Source organism: Lagopus muta, chromosome 16 (assembly GCF_023343835.1).
Source record: "Lagopus muta isolate bLagMut1 chromosome 16, bLagMut1 primary, whole genome shotgun sequence".
NCBI lineage: Eukaryota > Metazoa > Chordata > Aves > Galliformes > Phasianidae > Lagopus > Lagopus muta.
In genome coordinates, this window is record NC_064448.1 from 3,101,055 (window position 1) to 3,124,662 (window position 23,608).

At 39.6% G+C, this 23,608-nt stretch overlaps 1 protein-coding gene across 4 annotated transcripts; it reads left to right on the forward strand.

Moving 5' to 3' along the window:
* Positions 1-997: 997 nt before the first annotated feature.
* On the forward strand, positions 998-23,329 carry ZNF831 (zinc finger protein 831). Of its 4 annotated transcripts, none has more exons than XM_048962463.1 (8): positions 998-1,219; positions 5,284-5,423; positions 9,469-13,726; positions 14,583-14,725; positions 15,527-15,571; positions 16,750-16,919; positions 17,910-18,061; positions 19,161-23,329. In XM_048962463.1, the coding sequence occupies exons 3-8, from the start codon at positions 9,500-9,502 to the stop codon at positions 20,007-20,009; spliced, it is 5,586 nt and encodes a 1,861-aa protein (XP_048818420.1). In that variant the 5' UTR covers positions 998-1,219; positions 5,284-5,423; positions 9,469-9,499; the 3' UTR covers positions 20,010-23,329. The 4 variants fall into 4 exon arrangements, with proteins under 4 accessions (XP_048818420.1, XP_048818421.1, XP_048818422.1 ...); XM_048962464.1 differs by having other exon boundaries at positions 5,374-5,423; XM_048962465.1 differs by lacking the exon at positions 5,284-5,423.
* Positions 23,330-23,608: the final 279 nt, after the last annotated feature.

Below are 23,608 nucleotides of genomic sequence, written 5' to 3' on the forward strand. Positions count from 1 at the left end.
ACATGAAGAAATGCATTTAATGAGTTCTAGTCCCTTACTGCCATGAAGCTGATGAGTCACAGAGGTTCCCTGAAATTTTCAAACTCCTTTCTAAAACTGTTCTGTTTCATTTCTGGGGGGTCAACAGTGCTCCTGTTAATTGCTGTCACTCATCTCACAGAAAATTTCCTCATCCTTCTCAACAATGGTTTGTTCGTACCCACTTATATTCATTCCCACTGGTGCCAGCAATTGTGTTTTAGCTTAAATAGCATTTTCCTCTACTTCCCCATGGTACTATAGAGAACAATCCCTTTGCCTCCTTGCTGTTGGCCTCCTTTTTGTTCTGTACTTAAACCAAACATTCAAATTGTTTTCTGTCTGATTTGGATTTGGGTCAGCAAGCCCGATACATTGCAAGAGTACTGAACAAAAATGGGTTGCCAGAACATCCCTTTTTGTCTTGGCTGTGTTTTGTGGAACATTCAAGGCAACAATCATGGCTTAAAACACCCTGCCTTTCTGGCTGTGGGGCAGCTGCTATGTCTATAGCCCCATTCTGCTTGGTGCTACCAGGATCCAGCAGAGGCAGAAATACAGGCATGCTTTGGAGACCTTTACTGTGGGACCTCGGACACCTTTTGGAATATGGACTCTTCTTGGTTAATCAAAATTCAGCAGTAAAAAATGATAACAAAATGTTCACACTACTTCAAATAAAAAAGCCTTCTTTAAATACTTAATTTACCTTTTTTTTATTTTAAAGGTCGAGGAGAAAACCTGACTGGGTTAAATCTATTCAATTGAAAAAAAAACCAACAAAACAACACAAAAACCAACAACTCCAACTCAGAAGAAGAGACATAAAGTAACCATTTTTCATTTGTGCCTGATGGGTTTGTGCACGGGGTTTTTTTTTTTAACTGTTTGCAAATCTTCAGTGTAATGGTTTGAAACCCAGTCGTGTCATTTCTTTACGCCCACACACAGAGCTGCAGTAGTGCAGACACTGTAGCAGGCAAACCATATTTCCAGCATCGGCCATTAAAACTCATCCCACCCCAGGCTGGGCTGCCTTCGCCCCCCCCCAGCAGCCACCCTTCCATTTTCAAATGCTTAAAAAAAATAAAAAAGAGAAGAGAAAGACACTGAAAAAAGGAAACAGGATGCTGCTTTTGTTCCAACGCTATTCCAGGGAGACCTGAACCTCTCCACCTGCCTGTGAATTGGCCACCTAAAGGTTAGCAAGTGTTTTGTTATCATTCTGTATCGACAGAGATTAATTAAGTTCTGGGTGTTGTGAGATATATTTTTAAGTTATTAATGTAATGGTTCTTTCACTTAGGAACGAGGAGGATTTTTTACTAAAGCAGAAAGCCTTTCATTTTAGTCCTGGCCCCACTTCTATTTTTAAGGGGATTTAATCAGTATTTTTTTTTATCATTTAGTCCAACCTTCTAAACTTTAAAAGATGGATAGGGGTTATTATTTTTCTGTTAGAACAACCTGTTGATTACAGTCTGCTGGCTGGAGGTTAACTCTTTATTCACCAGAGAAATAATGCACAGGAGCAAATGTGATAAAAGGATGAAAGAATGGAAATCCTCTGAGGTTTTTGGGGCTTTTTTTTAAGCACTAACAATTTTCTTTTTCCATTGTGAAGTCACCAACAGTGTTACAAAACCAACAGATGGCTTAGATTTGATTGCTTACTTTTAAGCAAGCAGTGGTATAGATTTGAAATAAAGACATAATAAACTGGAAAGCGTTTCTTGTTACTGGAACTGGGCAGAGTAGAAACATGAGAAGTAGAACAGGAAATATTCACTGATACTAATTGTATGGAGAGCTCAAAACGGCCAGAATAATGTCTAGTTAACATCTATACATTAAAATTCTAGCTGACTGTTATTATCAATGTCAGCCTTTTGAAATATAGAAAACCATATATTTAGTAATGATCAGAACAGTCAGTGCTATTTCAGAATGAAGAAAAGGTGCTGCAGATCACATTCTTCTTAAAAGGCTTCAACACCATATTCTGTGTTTAACAAAACATGTAAAAAGCTGATTTAAGATAGTGGAGTAAAGTATCCAAAATGTTTGTCCACAAGAAATAGCACCAGACCTTCAAAGTTCAATGAGTGTGTTCTCTAGGTGCTTTGTACTCTCATAGCAGACAAAGCAGGGCAAAACTTCAGGAATAATTATTTCTTAATGAGCAGCAAGATTTCCAAAAGTCAGAATTTGAGTAAGAAATGATTTAAGATTATGGCAGTTTCAGAATATCAGGAAATTACACATTTTCATCCTAATTCTGCATGGAACTGAGGCTCCCTACTCTGTCAATAAAGTTATACACAGCTTGCATGCTGCTGGTACAGCTTGCAGTCCTGTGAGATCAGAGACATCCCTTAAAAACAAGTGAAAAGGTGAAGTCAGAACTCCTGTTATGAGACACTTTGAGGTATGAAGTCAAACTGAGAAAAGAATAAAGGCAGGAAGCAGTTTTCAAGTGAGCCAAACAGGATTTCATTTCTGTGCTAATCAGAAAAGGTATCAGTTCCATTTGCAAATCTGGATTGAGATCTAGAAAGCTCCAGCATTTGGGTGAACTCATAAACATTTATTTTCCATTAAAGTAGCAGTGTTCGACATACCTGCATGAAGTTTCTTTCTGGCTCTATAGTTCACTATTACTTCATTATATTTGTATTTAAATAGTTTGCCTAGTCAACTATGAGAGCTCTTCATCAACACTGACACCTCCTGCTAGCCATCAGTGGTCACCTAGCAGCTGGAAATGATAATAACAGTATCTGTATTTTATACACAGATACCGTGTGCTGTTCTCAGCATTACTGTCTTCACAAAGAAAATTAACAATTTTTAAGACACTTTGTTTCTTTTAACCTTTAAAACATGGCTGATAGGGTCTTTGTAGTCTATTAGCTCATTACTACAGGAAGCAGGCTTACCGCCACTTCCACCTCATCACAGCTCTGACCAAAATCCTGCAGGTGTCTTTGACTGGTGCAGGGTATAAATGGCTGGGAAGAAGCCCCTTTCCACACGTTCTTGGAACTTTAAACAGATGGCAACGGTATGTGGATTTATCTCATCCATTCCTGATTAAGACTAGAATTAAGCATGAAATGAGTTTGTGAGCACCACGTACACCCTGCCCTGTCCCTGACAGCAGGCTTATCCTTGTACATAGCTGAACTCGCTGCTTTGCTGTATATTGGCAAGTGAAATTAATCGGGTTTCCTTGAGCAGGTTAACAGTTTGAACTTAAATGAACAGAAGTGATCTTGCACAGAGATTCTGAGTTAGTAACGCCTACAGAGAGTGGCTAAAATAGAAAACAGAAATAATTAGTTTCAAATTAATTTCAAATAGAGTTAATGTAGTACGATACAAGTTGTCAGCAAGCATTCAGTTGACACTTGTAGCCATCAGAGCAGTCTGTTCACTCATACACATGGGGATCATCACACTGGTGGCATCACTCTGATTCCAGGCTCAGTACAAGGGTTAGGAATATCAGACCAAGCTTCAAAAGTCTCTGCTCAGCCCTGAAAACATATGATAGGTTCTGAATTCAGTCAGCCCCTTGCTTTAGTTGTAACTTGCTACATTTAACTATTTCTTTTTGGACGCAGGATAACTAGTTTTCAAGTTTACCACTTAGAATTTGATACTCTACTGTGTGTGCAAAATAATTAATCTTAAGAGCTTTTATGTTTTAGAGTCCTTACGAATTCCAGCACGTTGCTGGAATTATTAGCACTGTCTAAAATAAGCTTCCTTTTCAAGTAAGTTCACCTCAGCTTAAAGTGACAGGCAGATTCACAGTGGAATAGAAAATAACTGGCTCCATATATGCAATAAAACTGAAGAGATGTTTTATAAAAAACGCCCGTATCAATTATTTGTATACATTCCTGCCAGGGTTCTGTTGTAAGACGTGCAATGTTTTGACTCTGATGGTTTGTTGGCAGTAGCAGGCAGTAACTCTCCTGTGTGAGAATCCATCGCTTTAGCAACATGTCTCCCAGCAGAGCTGACAGCAGTTGCTGCACGCAGTCCCCTCTATCCGTATACAGTGTGGGTCTTTGTAAAGCAGTGCACAATGCCAAGTAGTTTTATAGTCACTGATTTTAAGCATTTACATTAGCATGACCAGGACCAATGATGGAAACAAGTAGGCTCTTAGGCAACAGTACTAGGCCCTGCTAATCACATAACTAAAAGACAGGCAAGAAAGATAGGAAGGATAAGACAGACACATTTTTCTGCCATCAGTGTTGGAGGTCTATTAAAATAGAATCCAGAAAAGAACCAAAAATACCCAAACAACAGGCAAAACTTCCTGAGATCAATAGAGCTGTGTAGAATTAAAATCCATTTACATCTCCAGCATTGGCCTATTAACCAAATTACTAAAAGAAAGAGCTTCTGCTAGAATGGATGTTGGATAAACAATCATAAATATTACAGTTTCACCCCTGTCCAATCCACACCAGCAGGCTGGGGCTATTTGGATTTGGTGCATGCTTACTAAGTTATGAACAGATTAAACACCACATCTTCCAAAAGAGCTCCTAATGGAATTTTACAGGTCAGATATGCCTATGTTGTAAAATTATTGGGCACGAATCTTGCCCGCTGTAGACTGGGCTTTACTCAGTGTAACAGCAGCAGAAGCTGTAGCCATTCCAGTGCATGCAGGTAAGGAACAGCTCTCCTCCTCGCTGGTCACCCTGGCTGACCGTTCTGTTTGAGGACTTTTACCAAAGTTAACCCACAAACAGTTTAAATTCTCTAGATGATCTTTTCATTTCTCTTGACTGCATCCGATCCTTCTTTCACTACAGCTTTTCACAGGTTTTGGACAGGCATGCTGAGTAAGCCCCAAACACTTCTAACGTCCTTGCAGCTTTTGCCTGCTGGTTACCACCCTGCTGCAGGCACCACTGGGAGCTGCTGGGATAATGCCCTCCCTGATGGGTTTAGCTTTTCATGAACAGAAAGTAGCTTCTCTCCTCCATTGCTTCCTTTTCCAACACATTTTGAGATATCTTTACTTTAAAGTTACAGGCAAATTATCTTTAGGGAGACAAAAATTTCTACCTTTGTGCCAGCCTATTTCACTGAGTGCTGCCACTGAAAGCAGTGTACCAAATGCCTGTACTCAGAGGCAGCTGCTTCTGTTTATGGGCTTCTGTGTGAATAAAGGATAAGAGCAGATTGAAACGCTACTTCATTTTCTTTTGCTTCATCTCTTCCTGTTTTGTGAAGGTTGTTTCTGTGACACCGATGTAAGAAAAACACTTCCTACTTCTAATCTGTTTCAAGTCTTTGTCCTTGTTTCTCTCTGCTTGTCTGAAGTACTGACAGACGTGAGACTTCTTTTGCTGAAATGTGAGCCTCGATAACAGGTATGTAAGCTAAAATTATTTACAAACTAAAGAGGATTCCTCTTCTGTAAGCCTTATGATATTATATTTAAAGTAGGGATCACCAGAAGTTGTAAAAAATGCAAAGATTCCTAGGGTAGTGCAGTGCATTGTTTGTTCAGGGAGTTGAAAAGCTGCATCTGTATGGTAAAAAAAGAACCTGACTATTACACCTACAGACTGTACCTGCAGACCGGGCCCAGGGAGTAGCACTGCATCTGGATTTAAGGATTATAATGTTAATTATAAAGAAGTGACATACAGGCACAGGGAATAAGCAGTTACAAGTTCATTTAATGTTCCTGATTCTGATGGACAACTGGCAGTGTGTGTGTGCCATGCAGATAAGAAACATCACTTGGTTGCACAATCCAAGATTATTATAACACTGCTGATAAAAAGAAGCAAGTTTTATCAACTATATTTGGAATTAGGAAAAAAAAAATATACAGAAATAGGGAACACATATATTTAGTCTTTTTTTTCTACCAGTTAGCAGAATAAAACAGGTTCTGTTCTGTTGATTTGTCATATGAAAATACTCCAATTTTTGGCTTTGTAGTGTTCCAGGCCCACCTACAGTGCATACCTGAAAGTACAGTTCAAACTAGAGACAAAATAATTGCATTTAATTGAGTTTTCTTGACAAGTTTTGATAGCTCAAGAAATTAATTTTTTCAATTTTGGGCATACGAAATCCTACACTTAGTTTTGCTTATTGAAAGCATTTATTTATCTCAGGATGATCAGGATTTGGTACTGGTAGCTCCACGCTACAAGCCACAAATGGAGCTCAGATGGTTGTGTAGGAGCCGCCCAGTAACAGTCTGGAGGGTAATCAGCAAAGGAAGCTTTCCTGCTTTAAGCAAGGAGTGCTGAGAATCAGTGCTGGGATATAATTAAGTTGAGATAAGCTATTTTTATCAGTGTACAAAGAAATGCAGTAACTTCTGCATATAAACAACAGATGTGAAAAATGCCATTTTTCAGAATACAGATTGCTACAGAGAATATGTTTGTAGGGAGTACAAGCCACAGAGGTATATTTTGTTTGCTGTAGACTGCAGCAAACTTCCATAGCTGGTTGAAATGTATTATAAAACTGTATTACAAATGTATTATAAAACTCTTAAAACTATTCTGCAAGCACTTGGGTATTTTCCTCATAGAATAGTACAGAACACTGAAAAGATTTATGGGATTACACTGTTTATGGAGCCTCAGAAAACTTAACAGTTTGAGCGAAATTACACAGATTCTGATACTTGGAACTAGAGGATAAATACTAAAAACAACTTTCCATTACAAGTCCTACTAATTTCCAGTCTGGCCTCACAGTGACCATCAGCTGTGCAGGCACAGGAGGATTTTCAAAGAGGGATAAGCTTGTGGCTCTGGAGGAGGCTTAATGGGGTGGAAACATGAATTCCAGACTTTCACACTTCTCCAGGGGAGCACAAACACTACGATCTGTTTTGTCTGATGTGGTTTACTTGTTAGATCTTCTAGCTATACATTATTCACTTTTCTTCGAGTCCTGTCTATACAACATCCTTGGCAGAACTACTGCAGGCCTAGTTTATGAATGCCAATGACTCACGTTGTATTACTTGCTGCTGTCTTTGTTAAGTACAGTTGCAATTTATCTGCACTGAGCAGATAAAGCCTGCATACTATTATACATTTTGCAGCAAATATTAGACTTTATTTCTATACAGTACCTGGTATTTCATGGGTTGTGCCATCACAGCTCCTACCAATCAGCCAAGTTCACAGTGTGTAAGTGCCTACATATGAAAGCAGCTTAGGAACCTAGGAGGGATGTGAAATGTCTACCGCCTCATTTTGCAAATTAGGGCAATCTATTGTAGGGTTAACTGCAGTGCAGAATATAGATAATTAATTAATTCCACTAATAAGCCATAATCTTGTAACATCCTTATGAATACAGTCAACAACTTTATTATAAAGCAGCTATGTGGACAAGAATATTATTTATTATGTTTTATTACAAAGCAGCAGGGAGCGGACAAGAAAACTGCAGACCTGATATGTTGAATTTGATTCGCAAAATTGACGAGAAAGAAGAAAAGATTGTTTCCAGAAGGAGAGTCAGAAAGCACATCCCCACATCCCAGGGACTGCATTGCTGTCTTTTCCTTCACTTTTCCAATTCTTGCAGTAAGCAAAGTGTATTGGAAAGAAAAAGGAAGAAGCTTTGGCAGTGAAGCAAGGGTTGCCAGTCAGCAGGGATCTACAGATGTGGTGTAGAATTAGAAGAGTGCAGGATTAGGCACCAGGTATACTGGATTTTCAAGACAAGTACTTGCAGTTGCATTGTGAGCTATGCATAGGGATGACATAATCAAAGGGGTGAAAGGTAATTTCCTACAACACAAAACCTTTACACTTACAAAGGATTGCTGAGAGCATTCCTTTATCGTCCTGTTCCAATGGTGCATGTATTTCATATGCAAAGCACCTGAATTCTTAGTCTATTTATTAAGGTGCTAAATAGATTTATCACTGAGCATATAACCCACTGACCTTTCTCTATTCCACTTGATAATTAATAGAAAATTATTTTCCCATTATTTCATGTGGTGTGAGGTGCTGCCATTTTCATCCAGCTATCAATGTACCATCTCTCAAGAGATCAAACAGTAAATGAGGAATACTTGAAAACAATTGTACTGAGTTCTCCATTTCTACTTTATATGAATCATTTGGAAAGTTCCCAGCAACTGAATGCAAAGGAGATTTTGTTTTGAACAATGCTCACATACTGTGTGCCATATGGCACTAATCAAAGAATATTTTTGGGCTAAGCATTTATTACTCTTTCCCAGTAATGGTTAACTATTAAAACTATGTAAGGAGGGTACTGCAATGCTGCTGCAGACTATTCAGTAAGGCAACAAATTGCATATTTCACATTTAGCCACTGATGTTATTTTGTTTATTTTTGTGATTGTTAGCACAAGAGCAGTTATATTCATACTGCATATTGGGCTACAGCTTGATGCATCCTGACTGGATGAAGAGGAGGCAAGCAATAAATAAGTAGTTGTGAATATGGCAGAATAATAATAATTTGAATAAGCATTTAAAGATCACTTTCTAATTGTTACCCAAACTAGAATGAGATGATGCTGATGTCTATTATGTTTTCCAGAAATAATTTTCAGCTAGCTTGTTTCAAACAGTTTATTTCATTTCTAAGAGGGAAAAAAAAGGCAAGAAAATTTTTTTGCTTAGGAAAAAAAATCAGTCTGGACCAGTACCAACCCTGAATGTATTTAGGCAGATTTTCATAAGAATGGCTTTACTTCATCCAAGAACTTTGGATATAAAATGTTTTCAGCTGGAATTGAAAATATCTAAAAATACACAGTGTACCACCCTATTCCCTCTAATTAGCCAAATTGAATGTGGGCTGCACAAACAACAGCTTTAATTTACCCTGCTATTTCACTGGGATACCATCTTTTCTACTTCGTACATATTTATGTAAACCTCATTGGTGTAAAAAAATTGGTTCAGTTTTAGCCATATCTGGTTAAACTCAGATGATACAGCCATGCTTAATGTCCCGTGTTTGGAACGAGTTGCCCGAAGATGTTTTACCCTCAGTGGTTTTCAATCCAGCCTCGATAACACACGCAGTGACCTCAGTGTACCTCAGAACTCACCTGGCTTTGCTGAGTTTGGGCTAGAGCTGCATTTGCAGATCTGATACTTGGATTTATTTCTAATGCTTTGTGCACCCATTGTAGGTATGAAGTGCATTCTTCATTTTTCTTTACACCATTCAGAACTCTTCAATTTCTAGCTTAGCAATAAAAGATGAATCAATTTAACTGGAAAATACAGTAATTATAGTCTGTATAATGCCTGTATGTGATTTGTTGTATTATTTGCTAGCATTTCAAGTCCAGTGATTGACTTATATATACTAATTAAAAAAATGTTTATTTTAGTTAGCTGTCTGAAGACTCCTACTGGTCTCATTTCCCCTTCCCTACAGATACACGAGTACCTGACAGATAACCTTTGAAATGGAGGCACAGAAGCATCCTGGTCTGACAGCTGCACTAGCAGACCAGCCACTTCCAACCTCTTCTCTTCAGCCTGCACAGGGTCCTTCAGCTCTCAGCCAAAGCAGTGTGGTTCCTCCACAGGAACAAGCACTGCCTCAACCTGTGTATCTAAAAACCCTCACCATTCCCCTGTACCAGCCTGTCCAGCCAGGATGCTTTCAGCCAAGCAGTCAGCTAGTGGCTGGCAGGAGCTGTGGAAACCTGGATAGCAGTAATATACCTCTGATCCTGAACCCACTTGTTCCTTCCGAAGGCACAGATCAGCCCCAGTCAGTGTTTCAGAAACAACTTGGGCAAACTCTCACACTGAACATAGTGAGCACTTTACCTGTTTTATCATCACCGAATTCTTCTGTCGGCGCACCTATCGGAAGCCCAGGAAAATCAAAAAATGCTGGGAAATATATCTGTAAGCACTGTGGTCGAGACTGTTTGAAGCCAAGTGTCCTTGAGAAACATATTCGCTCTCACACAGGAGAGAGACCCTTCCCATGCACCACTTGTGGTATTGCATTTAAAACTCAAAGTAATTTGTACAAACACAGAAGAACTCAAACACACGTCAACAACACCAAACTACCCTCAGACGCTGACAACACCAGTACACTGGAGCAAAATGAGAAAGCAACAGAGAGCATCACGTCACAGCAAGGCACCAAAGGACATGGTAGCAGCTATGAAGACCGGGGGATGCAGGTGAAACAGGTGACTTTGGAGACCAGTGCTGTAACAGACAGTAAGAAACTTAATGACCTTTCAGTGCCAGCAACAAGCAATTCGTCAATATTTTCAGAAAATCAAGAAAGAACTCATCAGTCTTTCAGTTCAAAGACTGGTCAGGAAGTTTCTGAAAAAGAACCTCCAAGTTTATCATTTCCAGTTGCCTTGCCAAATGGTCAGTGCCAGATAAAGAAGATGCAGGAGCAAAGAACTCCAGCTGCCAACAAGCACATTCAGTTGCAAAGGCAGCAAGCAACATCTTCAGAAAAACAGTGGGATTACAAGCCATTTGACTGCAAGCTGAAGAAGTGTGAGAGCACCGACTCAGGGTATCTGTCACGCTCTGATAGCACAGAACAACAGTTGGCATCCTCCAGCCCACTGCACAGCCTCTGTGAGCACAGCACTGAACTGGAAAATGAAACTGCCGTCAGCAGCTCAAGGTGCGCGGCCGGAAGCAGTGCAAAGTCAGAGCCAGCTGAGAAAGCTACAGCCTTGATGCTAGAGAAAAAGAGGCTGGAGGAACACATTTCAAAACTTATTTCTCATAACAAAATTGTGGTGGATGACACTCAATTAGACAATGTGAGGCCCAGAAAAACTGTCCTTTCTAAACAGGGAAGCATAGATCTGCCAATGCCTTATACATACAAAGACTCTTTCCATTTTGACATCAGGACTTCTGACACCAACAGGAAAAAGAACTTCTCTCTTTGTTCGGCAAAATCCACCTTAGCACCCCTAGAGAAATGCAAGCCCATGTTTTTTCATTCCGTCCCCACACAGTTCTCCACAACGATAGATGCTGTGCCTGTCACACGAAGCAACTCCCTGCCATTTGTGGAAGGCACGAGAGCGGTGCATGACAACGCAGGCTGCTCAAAACCGCTGTCTCTTACTAAGCAGTCTGTAAATACAGGCGCTGCTGCTTTGCTGCCTAGCAACAACCTCATTGCAAATTCGGTGGATTTTCCCAGCAGCCATCCTCGAGCTCTAGTCAGACAGACAGCAGTGGATGACGTGCCACTAAGTAACGTGGCTGATCTTCCTCCCTCGGAGGAGCTGCAGATGAGTGCGAGGCTTGGGACCGGAGAAACAGTCAGCACTAAAAACAAGAAACACAACCAAAGGAAGCTAAAGATGTTCTCGGAAGAAAAATGGCAAATGTATGGAGATGAAACCTTTAAGAAAATCTACCAAAAAATGAAAAGCAGTCAACATGCCAGGAAAATCAAAGAAAGGGGGAATAAGATTGCAGATATTACAGGCTCCACTCCTGATTCAAAGGAATCAGTCAGCAGTAATGACACTGCTGAAGAAAAAGATGTCAGGAGCTCTGCAAGTGACAGCCTTTCCTCCCTTGTGACAACAGAATTAAACACTGTTAAATCAGAAACTGGTGCTAATGGTAACCATATTCCACACAGCACGTCCTTAGAGGAAACCACAGACAGTTTAACCTATGTAATGGAGACATCACATTCAGTAAATGCGAGTGCACATACTGCAGTGAGCAAAGCTTCCCAAGATCCCCATGGCAGCGACACAGACAAACACACGGGTGGCAACAACACGTTACCAGCTCCAAGCAGTCGAGAGTGCAGGCTGCAAAATACTCCGTGTCAACCCGACACTAACAGAATGAAGGATGACTGCTTGCCCGTACTGAGTAGCAAATGGGAAGAATCAAGTCCTGGGAAAGAATCCAGTACGTTTGAATCAGATTATAAAAGCACTTCAAACAATTATGGAAACCATAACAGGAATCAGGAAACTGTCCGGCATGCCTTGATGCCCCTGTGGCTCCACTGCAGCAACAGAGAATCCTTAGGGAAATCCCAGAATTTACCATCAGAAAGAAAAAAGCTGAAAGTTGAAGAGGAGAAGAAAGAAAACATTATTTCAAAGTGCTACCCTAGGCCCTGTAGTGAAAGCAGTGCAGTAAATGAAGCAGAGACTGCCTGCTGCACTATCGCTCCGTGTCTTTCCACAGCACCAGTGAAACTCTCCAGTAAAACAGAGGAGCAAAACCCAAGCACAAGAATAAACGAATCAGCTGGAGGTGCTGAGAATGTGGATTGTGTAAAAACAAGCAGACTCCCCACTGGAGTCGTTCATTATGGTGACATTAACCCTCTTTCACATTCAGCAGAGATCTCAAAAGCTTCATCTGTGGGATTTTTGAGGTCTGACTTCAGGGGAAGTGATTGCGATACTTTTGCTTTGCACAACACAACAGATAAAGATGTCAAAACATGTCTTGTGAAAACAGGAGTACCACTTTTCAGTGACAGCACTGCTAACGCATCTTCCAAAATCCATCATCTGCAATCTGGTCAGTTAACTCCAGACCCATCGAAAAATGCCTTTTCTCCAAAATATATCCTTAAATTGCCACAAGACCAGAGAAAATCTGATCTGTCGATCCTGCTTCAATCCGAACAGATCACACCTCGTACTTCTGTGACAGATTCCTTAACCAACCCACCCTGCTCTTCCATCAGCAGATCACCCTGTTCTCATTCCAGTGATGTGCTTTGGTCCCCTTTAAAATTTGAAGTGAGACAAAAAGGCAGCAAAGGAGAGCTACGATGGAACTTACATGCAAACTGGAAAACTCCAGTATTGTGCTCACCAGCCAGCTCAGAAACAACAAATATCTTAACAACAGTAGATGGCACCTTTTATAAGGAGGAAATTATGAGAGGGGCTTGGAAAAGCAAACAGAATAAAAATAAACTCAATTATCAAAAACAAACAGAAGGGAAGTGGGTGAGCATAACTACTTCATCAGCACAAACCCCAAAGAAGAAGATATGCTTTACTTCTATGTATTCGAGTGGCTTTGTCATATCAGCCGACATCGCAGAAGAAAAAGTTTTACATCAGCTTTGCTCAGGAGGTGACTCTTTGATGACAGCATCAGGCCAAAGGGAAGCTTCTAGCAAGGATGCAGAGTCAACAGTCATGGGGTGGGACACAGGTGGAAGCCCAGGCATTCTTAAGGACATGTCACCAACATCAGAGGATATGGAGCAGACTCGGAGATCAAAAGATAGCTCCACTTATTTGTGCCATTCCTTCGGCTCTTTTTATTGCCACGCTCTTACCACTCACTGCGAGGAATTCCCAGCGCTGTGCAGCAATAGCCTGACTTCCTACTCTGAAAGTTTTACAGTACTGAGCACCAAGAGCACCTTCCCATCACTAAATGCTGAAACTCGGTTAACCTGGTGCTGTTTAACAAAAAGCCTTCCTCTGCCTGCTGAGCAGAAAGGGAATGCAGACTCTGCTTATTCCTCCATGCACATCCACAAGGAATCCAGCAATGAGTGCGCACTGTCAAAATGTGATATCTCTATTTTCAAAATGAAAAACATTAGCAAGGCTGTGGCCTCCAGCTTAACAAACAAGAGCTTAAACACACTGCCTTCATCCTTTTCTCAAGGACAACAGATGCAGGAGGTAAGATTAAGGGTCCTATTTCCTTTCTCAAAAGGGTGTAATCAGCTTACAAGGACAATTTTAATAGAAAAACAAGAGAATTAAGAAACAAATTAAGAAACTAATGTCCATGTTTATGGACATTTGCAGGCATTTGTGATGCAGAATTTATCAGTTATATCGTTACAAGTCATACTTGTTTGGTGCATAAAACATTTATAGTTTTGTGTATGTAGCTTTCACTCAAGAATTTCAGTAGAAATGCTCTCTAGTGAGAAGACCATCATTTCTGTTCCTCAGTTCTTCCCCTGGGGTATTTCTTATATTCTTTTGTGACAGTATTTGTATTTCATAATTTTCGCTTTAAATTAATATTTGAATTAGAGTAGGACTTATGAGACAGTCAAGCTCAAGATTTTATTTTACTTGGAGATATTTAGAGTCAAAGGCAGGCTATGTATCAGATGTTTCCTTATGGTGAGAGACAAACATCAACAAAATCAAATTGCATTAATACTCTGTAAGCGTTTAAAGCCTGAAAGCTTTTTGTTTTTAAGTAAGTGAAGACAGACCAGTCTGTACAGATCCTAGAACAGCTCTATAAGACTCAGCTTGCTTTTTATATGGGGAGAAGAATGCAAAAGAACGCACACTAATTTGGTACAGGCCCAGAAAAGCAGTGGGTTGTTTAAACTTTATAAAATCAGATGGACAAAGTGATTAGAAAAACGAACATGAAAATTCTAGGAAAAATGTCAGAGAATCCTATCAACTACTGTGCTACCAGTGCCATCTAATGAGCACAGATTCCTGCTATCTCAGTTACTGTAATTCACAACTTTTAACGTGCTTTCAATTTTGTCAATGTTTTTAATAGTTATGCTCAGCAGCTCCTGCTGGTGCTTTCAAAACCATATCAGAGAAAAAGAAGAAACCATCGGTTTGCAAAAAGGAAAAACCAGCAGCAAATAAACTCAAGAGGAGCCACAAACAGAAAAAAATTAAAATCCCCCCCAAATGGTAAGGAATGTGCTTTCATATGGTTTCATCTTCCCTGGATACAAACATCGTTTTGCTGCGATGGGTGTAAAAGTGTCCACAGAAAACAGAAAGCCACCCCCAGCGTTCAGCCTTGTCAAAACTGGGGGAGAAAATAAATCTCATAGCAAGATCTATTCCCAACTGCAGCAGTTCCACAAAGGTAAATTATCAAGATTATCAGAAGTGTCAGTGTATTATTTGCTGTCAGGAGCAAACTTTTCTAAGCAAAAGAGACATACAGCAAAGAAAGATGATGACTGGTCAGGTGAGTGTTACTGTGCTTCAGAACTGATTCTTATCTGTCAAAATTGTCAGCACTCTGTTTTGTTTGAAGGGAAGCAAAATACTTCAGTTTTATTCCTGTTACAGTTAAAAGCTATGTGCAAGACCCTTCTGTCCTCAGATCTGTATCTTTTATTCACAAGAGAATGCAGAGGAGAAAAGTCAAGTTTTAGCAGCAAGTGAATAAAGCCAGCCGTAGTTTAAATGATCATTCAGTTTAAATATGAAGCTGAAAGAATATAAGGCTATTGAAGGCACACTGTACCAATCAGTGCAGTTCCTCTGACTTCAGTGGCACTTTGTATTGGTGGAAGATTTGGCCTCTAATGTTTCAGGAGTGTGAGGCAGCAGAATGTCTGATGAAATGCTTCAGTAAGAAACACATCGTGTGTGCATACATCCCTCTTATTTAATCTTATGACCAAAAACAGACAGAGCTTTTCCTTCAGGACAAATCACTGTTGGTAACTTAATCCCCATGTCTACCTTCATAAACAGCACCTCAATTTTGAAGGATCATCGGACCACACATAGAACACTCAGGTCTGTATTACCCAAACTGTCTTCTGGCATTCTTCTACACGTTCAGGTTCTTTTTTTCCCTTCTTCACCCCCATTTCTTTTCTGCCAGCCTCAGGATTGATTTGGCCATATCAAAAAAGTACAGAGATTCAACTGAGTACAGAGACCTGAAAGCCAATCTATATCAGTAGCTAGCTGGCCAAACTTTTAATAATGAAATGCAATATATTTTTCTTATACACCAAACATCTAAATAAGCTGTTAGGTTTACTTAGCATTGTGTGTATAATGTTTGATTCTATTGATACAGGAATGGAAACTTCCAACGTAATTTTGTCCCAATCATTAAAATTAACTGAACTAGCTGGAGAAAATGACGAAGTCGTTGCATTATCCAGTGTGAGTTTTCTAAGTATCTGAAACTTGTTGTTCAGCACTGATGATTGCTGATCAGGTTGCACATAAGAAGTACAAAAAAGAAAAGCAAAATACCAACAGCTGTGCACTCATGCGATTCTTGTGCTTTTCAGTATTTATGAGCATGCAGTTTTAAAACTCCAAATACAGAAAAGTGTTTCTAGATCTGCAACTCCTGAACCCTTTTCTCCCAGCAAGCCAAGGACATACTGAAATCCAACACTGAGAAGTTCAGTAAAATAATGGTTGGAGTATCTTGTTTTTTGCATTAACATGAACTCACATCTCCTCCACAGAAGTAAATTCCTGAATTCCCAGGAAAAAGGCCTGATGTTGTGGTATTAGGTATATATTAGGTATATATGTATATAGGTATATATGATGTTGTGGTATAGGACCAGGTATGATATGATGTTGTGATATGATATGATGTTGTGGTATAGGACCAGGGGGAATGGTTTCAAGCTACGGCAGGGGAGATTCAGGCTGGACATAAGAAAGTATTACTTTCAGAAAGGGTGGTCAGGCACTGGAATGGATGCCCAGGGAGGTGGTGGAGTCACTGAGCCTGGGGGTGTTCAAGGAAAGGCTGGATGTTGTGTTGAGGGACATGGTTTAGTAGGAGCTATTGGGAATAGGTGAACGGTTGGACTGGGTGATCTTTTAGGTCTTTTCCAACCTTGGTGATTCTATGATTCTATGATTCTATTATTTGTATTCTATGATGGCCAGTGTTAAATAGCACATATTTGTTTCACCTTTCAATGCCACTTGCAATGCAGGTACAGAGGAAGGCACATACATGGATACACTCAGCTGAAAATGAGCCGACTGAACAAGAGACGCTGTTTTCCAAATAGAACACTGGATGTTTTGAAAAAGGGCTGCTCATCACAAGCCTGTACGTTTAACCACTGTAAGAAGTGCCATTCTCCTCAGTCAAAGGTTCAAGGTAAGCATTTCAAATGTTTTTGAGTGTACTGAATGTTTGGTTTTGAAAAGGTTGAACGTTAGCAGTATTTCTGATATGTACCTGCTTTACATGAACTGCAAAAATGCTTTTGGCTTTCAGTATCTTCTGCAAGTGAAAATATAACCACACGACTTTCATACATATACTTAGATAAGTGAACTTGCAAATTATGAGGTCATTTAAAAAATAAATGACACAGAATAACCTTCCATTAGGAGCCTGCACAGTTTAGTATCAATATTTATCATTTTCTGAAATTAGATTGTATGTTTGCTGTATGAAGTGAGTGTATGGGAACTGCTGAGCCACGGCCTGAACCTCTGATTGATCACCTGAGGTGAGCCATGAGCCAGCCAGAGGAGCACAGGTGAAGGCAATTCTCCTGTGCTGCAGGAAGGGGGGGAGCCTGGCTGCACCCCTCCTAGGCCTATTTAAGAGCTGGCTGCCAGTGGGGAAGGATCTCTTCTGGAGATCCCTCCTTCTGGTGTTTTGTGGTGAGCCCAGCATAAGGGTAAGCCTTCCATTTATTCTCTTTTGTTATCATAGTCCACTTCGCCCAACTCTCTTGATTATATTGTGATTGTAACATCTTGATATCCATTGATTATACAAGTGAGTATGGAGAGTTGACTTGGTTTCAGTAACCCAGTGAAAATATTCCGCTCCCTTGATTTAAAGGAGTGGTAGTAATGGAAATGTTTGTGTTGTGACCACTTTTGAAGCAGAGACGTTATCTTGTGTCTTTTTCATAGCAGATATGAATAGGTATTACTCTGCAAGACATCTTAATTGCCATTGAAAACAAAGTTGAGAAAAGGTAGCTGGGAAAATGTATAAGGCTTAGGATAAAAAGTTACAGAAAGCAATAAATACATGAGGGTTAGATGAGTGAAATGATGAGAAATTCACTAATTCTGGCATGTGGGGGAACATTCAAAGTAAAAGTTTATTCAAACCTTTTCTCAATAGAAAATTATCTACACCAGCAAAAGGACTCATCCTGCTCTGCCTCAGACAAGCTGCTTTGCATAAGGAAGAAAGAAGGAAAAAATAACTCAGGAATATTTTCCCACATTGAAAACCTTACCCACGTTAAGCAAAATGACACGGAGGATAAACAAGTAGGTATTGCACCTTATATGACTGTTGATTATGAGAAGAAAACAAAACGTACCGGTAATTAAAACTTGAACTTTAAAGCTGCTAAACATAATGCAAATTGAGAGTGTTTTATCACAGATTTTTACCAAAAATGTATTAAAATTATCTTGGGGCACTGCTGTTGGAGGTGCCAGCAGATAGGGCGCTCTGTGCCACGTGATGGAGCAGTTATTAGCTTATCACTGGGAAAGTGGGGAGGATGCTAAGAGACACATGCAGTGAAAAGTGTGTGCATCCAACATGGCATCAGGGCTTCTTCAGCCATCTGGGTACATCTGTGAGGCTACAGTTTCAGTACTACCAAAGGCTGCATTACCCAAACGGGGCTTTAGGCACATCTGTGCATGCTGCAAACAGTGCTGTTGTATGCAGTGTCAGCAAAGCCTCTGGGAGAAACAGTGTATATCCTTATCCTAACTGTTTTACTTTTCCCTAGACTAGCCACAATCAAAAACAGATGCTACTGAGCCAGACTGGTTTTGTGCAGCAGGAGCACTGGTTCCTCACATAAAATAAGCATTTAGGAGAATAAATCTTATGATGGGTATTATTGTAGGAAATAAAATTATTTCATATCTCACAATCTCAGACATCATATTTCTTAAAGATTCATCCTAAAACTTTCCTTCAGTGATGCATAAACATCTTTGAAAGATATATATTCAAATATCTTAATAAAAAGAATGCTGTCCCCACACATACACCTGCAGCTGGAAATGTTTGGCTCCCATTACCCAAAAATTATTAGCATGATTTGTCACCTAACCAAGAAAAAACACCTTAGAAAAAACATAAAACATACATCTATTACTACACCTCACATAGTGGAAGAAAGGAAAGCCTTCTCATCAGAAGAGGGATGAGTAACTCGGTCTGCAGCAATGAGTTGTTTGAATAAAGGTTGATGCTATCCTTAGCTAATCAGTTGATACAAGTTACTGCACAGCTAAATGCCTTCTTCCAACAGAGCTGACATTATTATCACACTCTTTTAAAGGACAGCATTGCTTTGGATCAAAAATTTTTAATGTAAATGTTTCCTCTCCCTAATTTCTACAGGACATTTCTGGGAAAATCAGGGAACACGCAAGAACAAATTTCTCTTTTCAGACCATTGCACCTCTGGAAGTACCTCTGGCAGCTCATTCCCTTCCGTCCTCAGTCACTACAGCCATGCAGGAAGTCAGCAGTGATGTGGAACCTCGCTGTTCAGTGACACAACCACTTGTGCTTCAACAATCACTTCCAGAGGAGTCACAGACAAATGTTCAGACAGACTCAGTGGCATCTTCTTTTTGGTCTTGTCCTTTTGGTCTTACAAATACAATCAAAGGTGGCCAATCTGTCAGCACAAACTCAGAGACTTCTTGTCCTCTTTCCTTAAGTCTAGATGTAAGACAGGAAAATGTACCAAGTGTAGAGCTAGAGATTCAGAGCTTTGGTACGTTAGATTCAATGATTCGGGCCTCAGGAAGAGCAGAAGATCAAACTGAAGAAAATACATGCTCATCTTCCAAGGAAAACTCAACTCACAATTCCCAAGCTACATGTTTGCATTCACTGGGATCAAAAGCAGAATCTCATCTTGAGTCAGTCTCTATGGCTAAATTATCCCATACAGAATGCACAGAGCAGGAGAACTCTCAAAAAATCCTTCACCTTCGTGGAGCTGCAGCCAAGAATGGAGCCCACCAGCAGACAGAGACCTATGGGAGGCAGCACGAAACAGCTTCTTCTACATTTAAAGAGCCTTCAGTAACACTCAGGTCCCCTGAATTCAGTAATTTCTCAGCAACAGCTTCCAAGACATACAAAAAGAGAGGTTTAGAAATGATGAGGAAGCAAATCAGAGTTGAATACGATGACACTAGTAGCGATGATGAAGATAGGCTTGTTATAGAAATATAAATAGGCTGCTAGTAGCGTGCTTGCATGATGGCCCATTACATAGGAAATACCAGGTATGTTTGTATTTCTGAAGCACTTTAGGATCAGGAAAGCCATTCCTCTGTGCAGCATTCCCTTCTCAAGAGAGTTCTTTATTCAAAGGACTCAAAACTTTAAAAATAAAACTTATTTGAAACAAAAGGGGAAGCTTGCATCATATACTTCAATGGAAATATTAAGCTTGCATTTATGAGGGGTTTCTAGCATTGTTAACCTTATTACCAGTCTCACCTAGTGCCCAGAAGCGCTAGCTGCCAGTGGTTGTATTATTAAAAGCCTGCAGTGTGTTTATGTAAATACACCCACCAACAGGAGCAGCAGCTAAGATTTCCTGGAAGGATATGGATGTACTCCTATGTACTCTTTTTTTGTGGTCACTGCTAGTTGTTCTGGGAGTGACAAACTGGCATTAAGGGGAAGATGGATTCCCTAAGTGTATGTGATCCTGAAAGAGCCTGCAAAAATGCTGATCTTTCTCCATGTTGCACAAATGTCAATGCTTTGCTGTGACAAACGACACAAGCATGCTTTGGTTTGTGTTCTGTGCCTTTTATGCCAATATCTACCCAAATATTCTCCATTTCTAGTTGGAAAACATGGATGTTCGCTATTGGTACCTCCTTGTGGTAAAACATCTGACAGGCTCTTAGATGTAACTGCAGTGATGCTATTTTATTGACAGTGAAGAAACTATTAAAAAAAAGCTGTTCCCTAAATTGTGCTACCAACCCCCAGATTTACTGGTTTCTTTGTGAATAAATAATTAGTCCAAATTTGACCAGGTGTATTCACTTGATTAAACCAATCAGCATCCCTCACTTCTACACTATAGTCAAATTCTTTACTTAAACATTTACCAGTTTTAATACTGTGAATCACATATAGTGTTTTATAGAGAAACCTACATGGAATACTTGGAATTGCCTTTGCTTCCGTTATGCACAATTAAGCTTACAAAGATCCTGCTTACAAATAGATCTAGTATACTATAGGGAAAAAAAATAAATGCATATGTGAAAAAGGATGCCAAACATCGCATGGCATCAGCTAACAGAAACAAAACCGAGAGTTGAGTCCCATGTATTCCTGTATTGTTGTGTTTTATAAATGGGAAGTTGTATGGGAACTACTGAGCCTGAACCTCTGATTGATCACCTGAGGTGAGCCATGAGCCAGCCAGAGGAGCACAGGTGAAGGCAATTCTCCTGTGCTGCAGGAAGGGGGGGAGCCTGGCTGCACCCCTCCTAGGCCTATTTAAGAGCTGGCTGCCAGTGGGGAAGGATCTCTTCTGGAGATCGCCTCTATTGGTGCTTCGTGGTGAGCCCAGCATAAGGGTAAGCCTTCCATTTTATTCTCTTTTGTTATCATAGTCCACTTTGCCCAACTCTCTTGATTATATTGTGATTGTAACATCTTGATATCCATTGATTGTACAGAAGTTCTTGAAAATATCCATACAGAACTTAACAGTTAGACACAATTTATGTTCACAAATGTACACCGTTACAGAAAATAAAAATAGTGACAAAACATTGCTACTTCTAATGTTAAAAAGTTAGGAAAAAATCTACTCTTTCAGAACTGAGGATGAGCCACAAAAGTTTTCTCCCCTTTTGAAAATGTCACAACTCAGAATTAACACAGAATTTTCAATAGCATTACATAAATAATTGGTGACAAAACTGCAAGGAAAGGAATCTAGGAACATTAGTTCAAGGAATTGTGCATTTCCTCCTTTAGTTCTCATTTACTGAGTGCTGAAGTTATAAAACCTCACAACTTGCAGCTCAGAAATACAGTCAGTTCTCTTGCTATGCTTTATTGCAAATTTCTGTAAACATCAGTTGTATTTCCACGTGCCACACAACAAGAAGACAAGATGGCCTCAGATCTTGCCTAACTTGGTAAGCTTTGGATTCAGAGCTCTCCAAGCATGGGTGTATATGTGAAGAATGAAAGGCATCAGCAGTGGTATGGCCCTGTGAATGCTGTGTTTTGTTGACAAGAGAAGCAGTACGAAATTGCCATTTAATTTAGAGTGATACAGCTGAAGAAGCCTGATACAGCTCTAGATTGTTTTTATATTGTTAGAATTTTGTCTTTATACTGCTGAGTTGTTTTATCTTAATAAAAATAAAAGGTGAAGATCAAAATATCACTAATATTGTGCTAGTTACTAGGGGTAATTTATAGAACCAACTGCAGAGATGGGAGCTCAAGAATGTCTCTATTCTCAGGGTATAAACTAAGCACTATGCTATCCATAGAATTTCACAAGCAAATCTTTTCTTAACTACAAACATGGACATAATGAATGTGCTGCCAGTTCCTGTCTCCAATCGATAGTAGAAACTCGCAGTCATTTACTAGAGAGCCTACACAATTATTGTTTTTTTCCAAAAATACCATTACTTCTCAAATTCAAGCATATTGAATTGTAATCATTTTTAGTCATAATTGTCTTAGATTTCTCAGTCTACATCAAAACTTAACAGGAGAACTCATGGGTTACTTTGACACCTCTGAGAGAGATATTAGCAAGAAAGTTGTTGACAACATCGTAATTTGCCCAGTTTCACTAAGTTTGGCATTACCAGGACTAGAAAGATCAAAGAAAAACCTAAATTGTTCTTGTTCTGCTCAGTATTATTGATCCACAAACAGTGGGGAGTTTCTCAGTGAATCTTTGGTGCAGAGAATATTGTGAAGTCAAAGAAATACAATAATGTTAATCTAAATTGGAAGAAGAGAGGAAAAGAGAGGAAAGAAGGGAGAAGGAAGAGATGTCAACATAAAGACTGCAGAAAATCTTGTGAGAATGCACAAAACAGAAAAAGTTGCTCAAGTACCTCATGCTTGAGTTGAGTTGCATCATTAAATACCATGGAACAGAAGTGATTTAGAAGAAGAAAATCCAATCACTCTGACTGACTGAAGAATGTGATGGTTGGTGTCCATAAATTAGAATAATGAAGTAAGGATGCAATCCCTGTCGTTTTTATTTCAGAGGTTGAAATGGTCTTAAAGTAATCCAGAAAGCTTTATGTGACAACAGTAAATATTAAACAGGAAAAAAAATGCATGTTTACTGTCCAGAAAGGTGCTCACTGCAAACGCACGATACCTGAACTTAGAGAATACAAAAGGTGTTGTTCAGATGGAGTAAGCTCGGTTCAAATACAGAGGCCGAACTGAACTACTAGGCATCCCATAAATAACAGAGGTGTGACTAACTGTCACTTATCATAGTTAACAGATTCTGCTTGCAACTGACAGGTTGCAATGCATACCTGAGATTCAGCTCAGCCAATGTTTCTTTTTAACTCAAACTAAAGATGAAAACACTCTACTTTTTATGAAGGAACAAGTGTATTTATGGCCACTCCTCACTCAAAAATGTTAAGCATCCTTACTAATGAAGCCATTTCAATTCTGAGGAGTCACACTGATGTACATGTATAAGTTAACTCAAGAAAAGCAATTCCTTGCACTGCTACACCAGATATAGTACCAAAGTATCATGTCCTTGCAGTGAAAAGCATTCTCCAAATCTGTTCCCA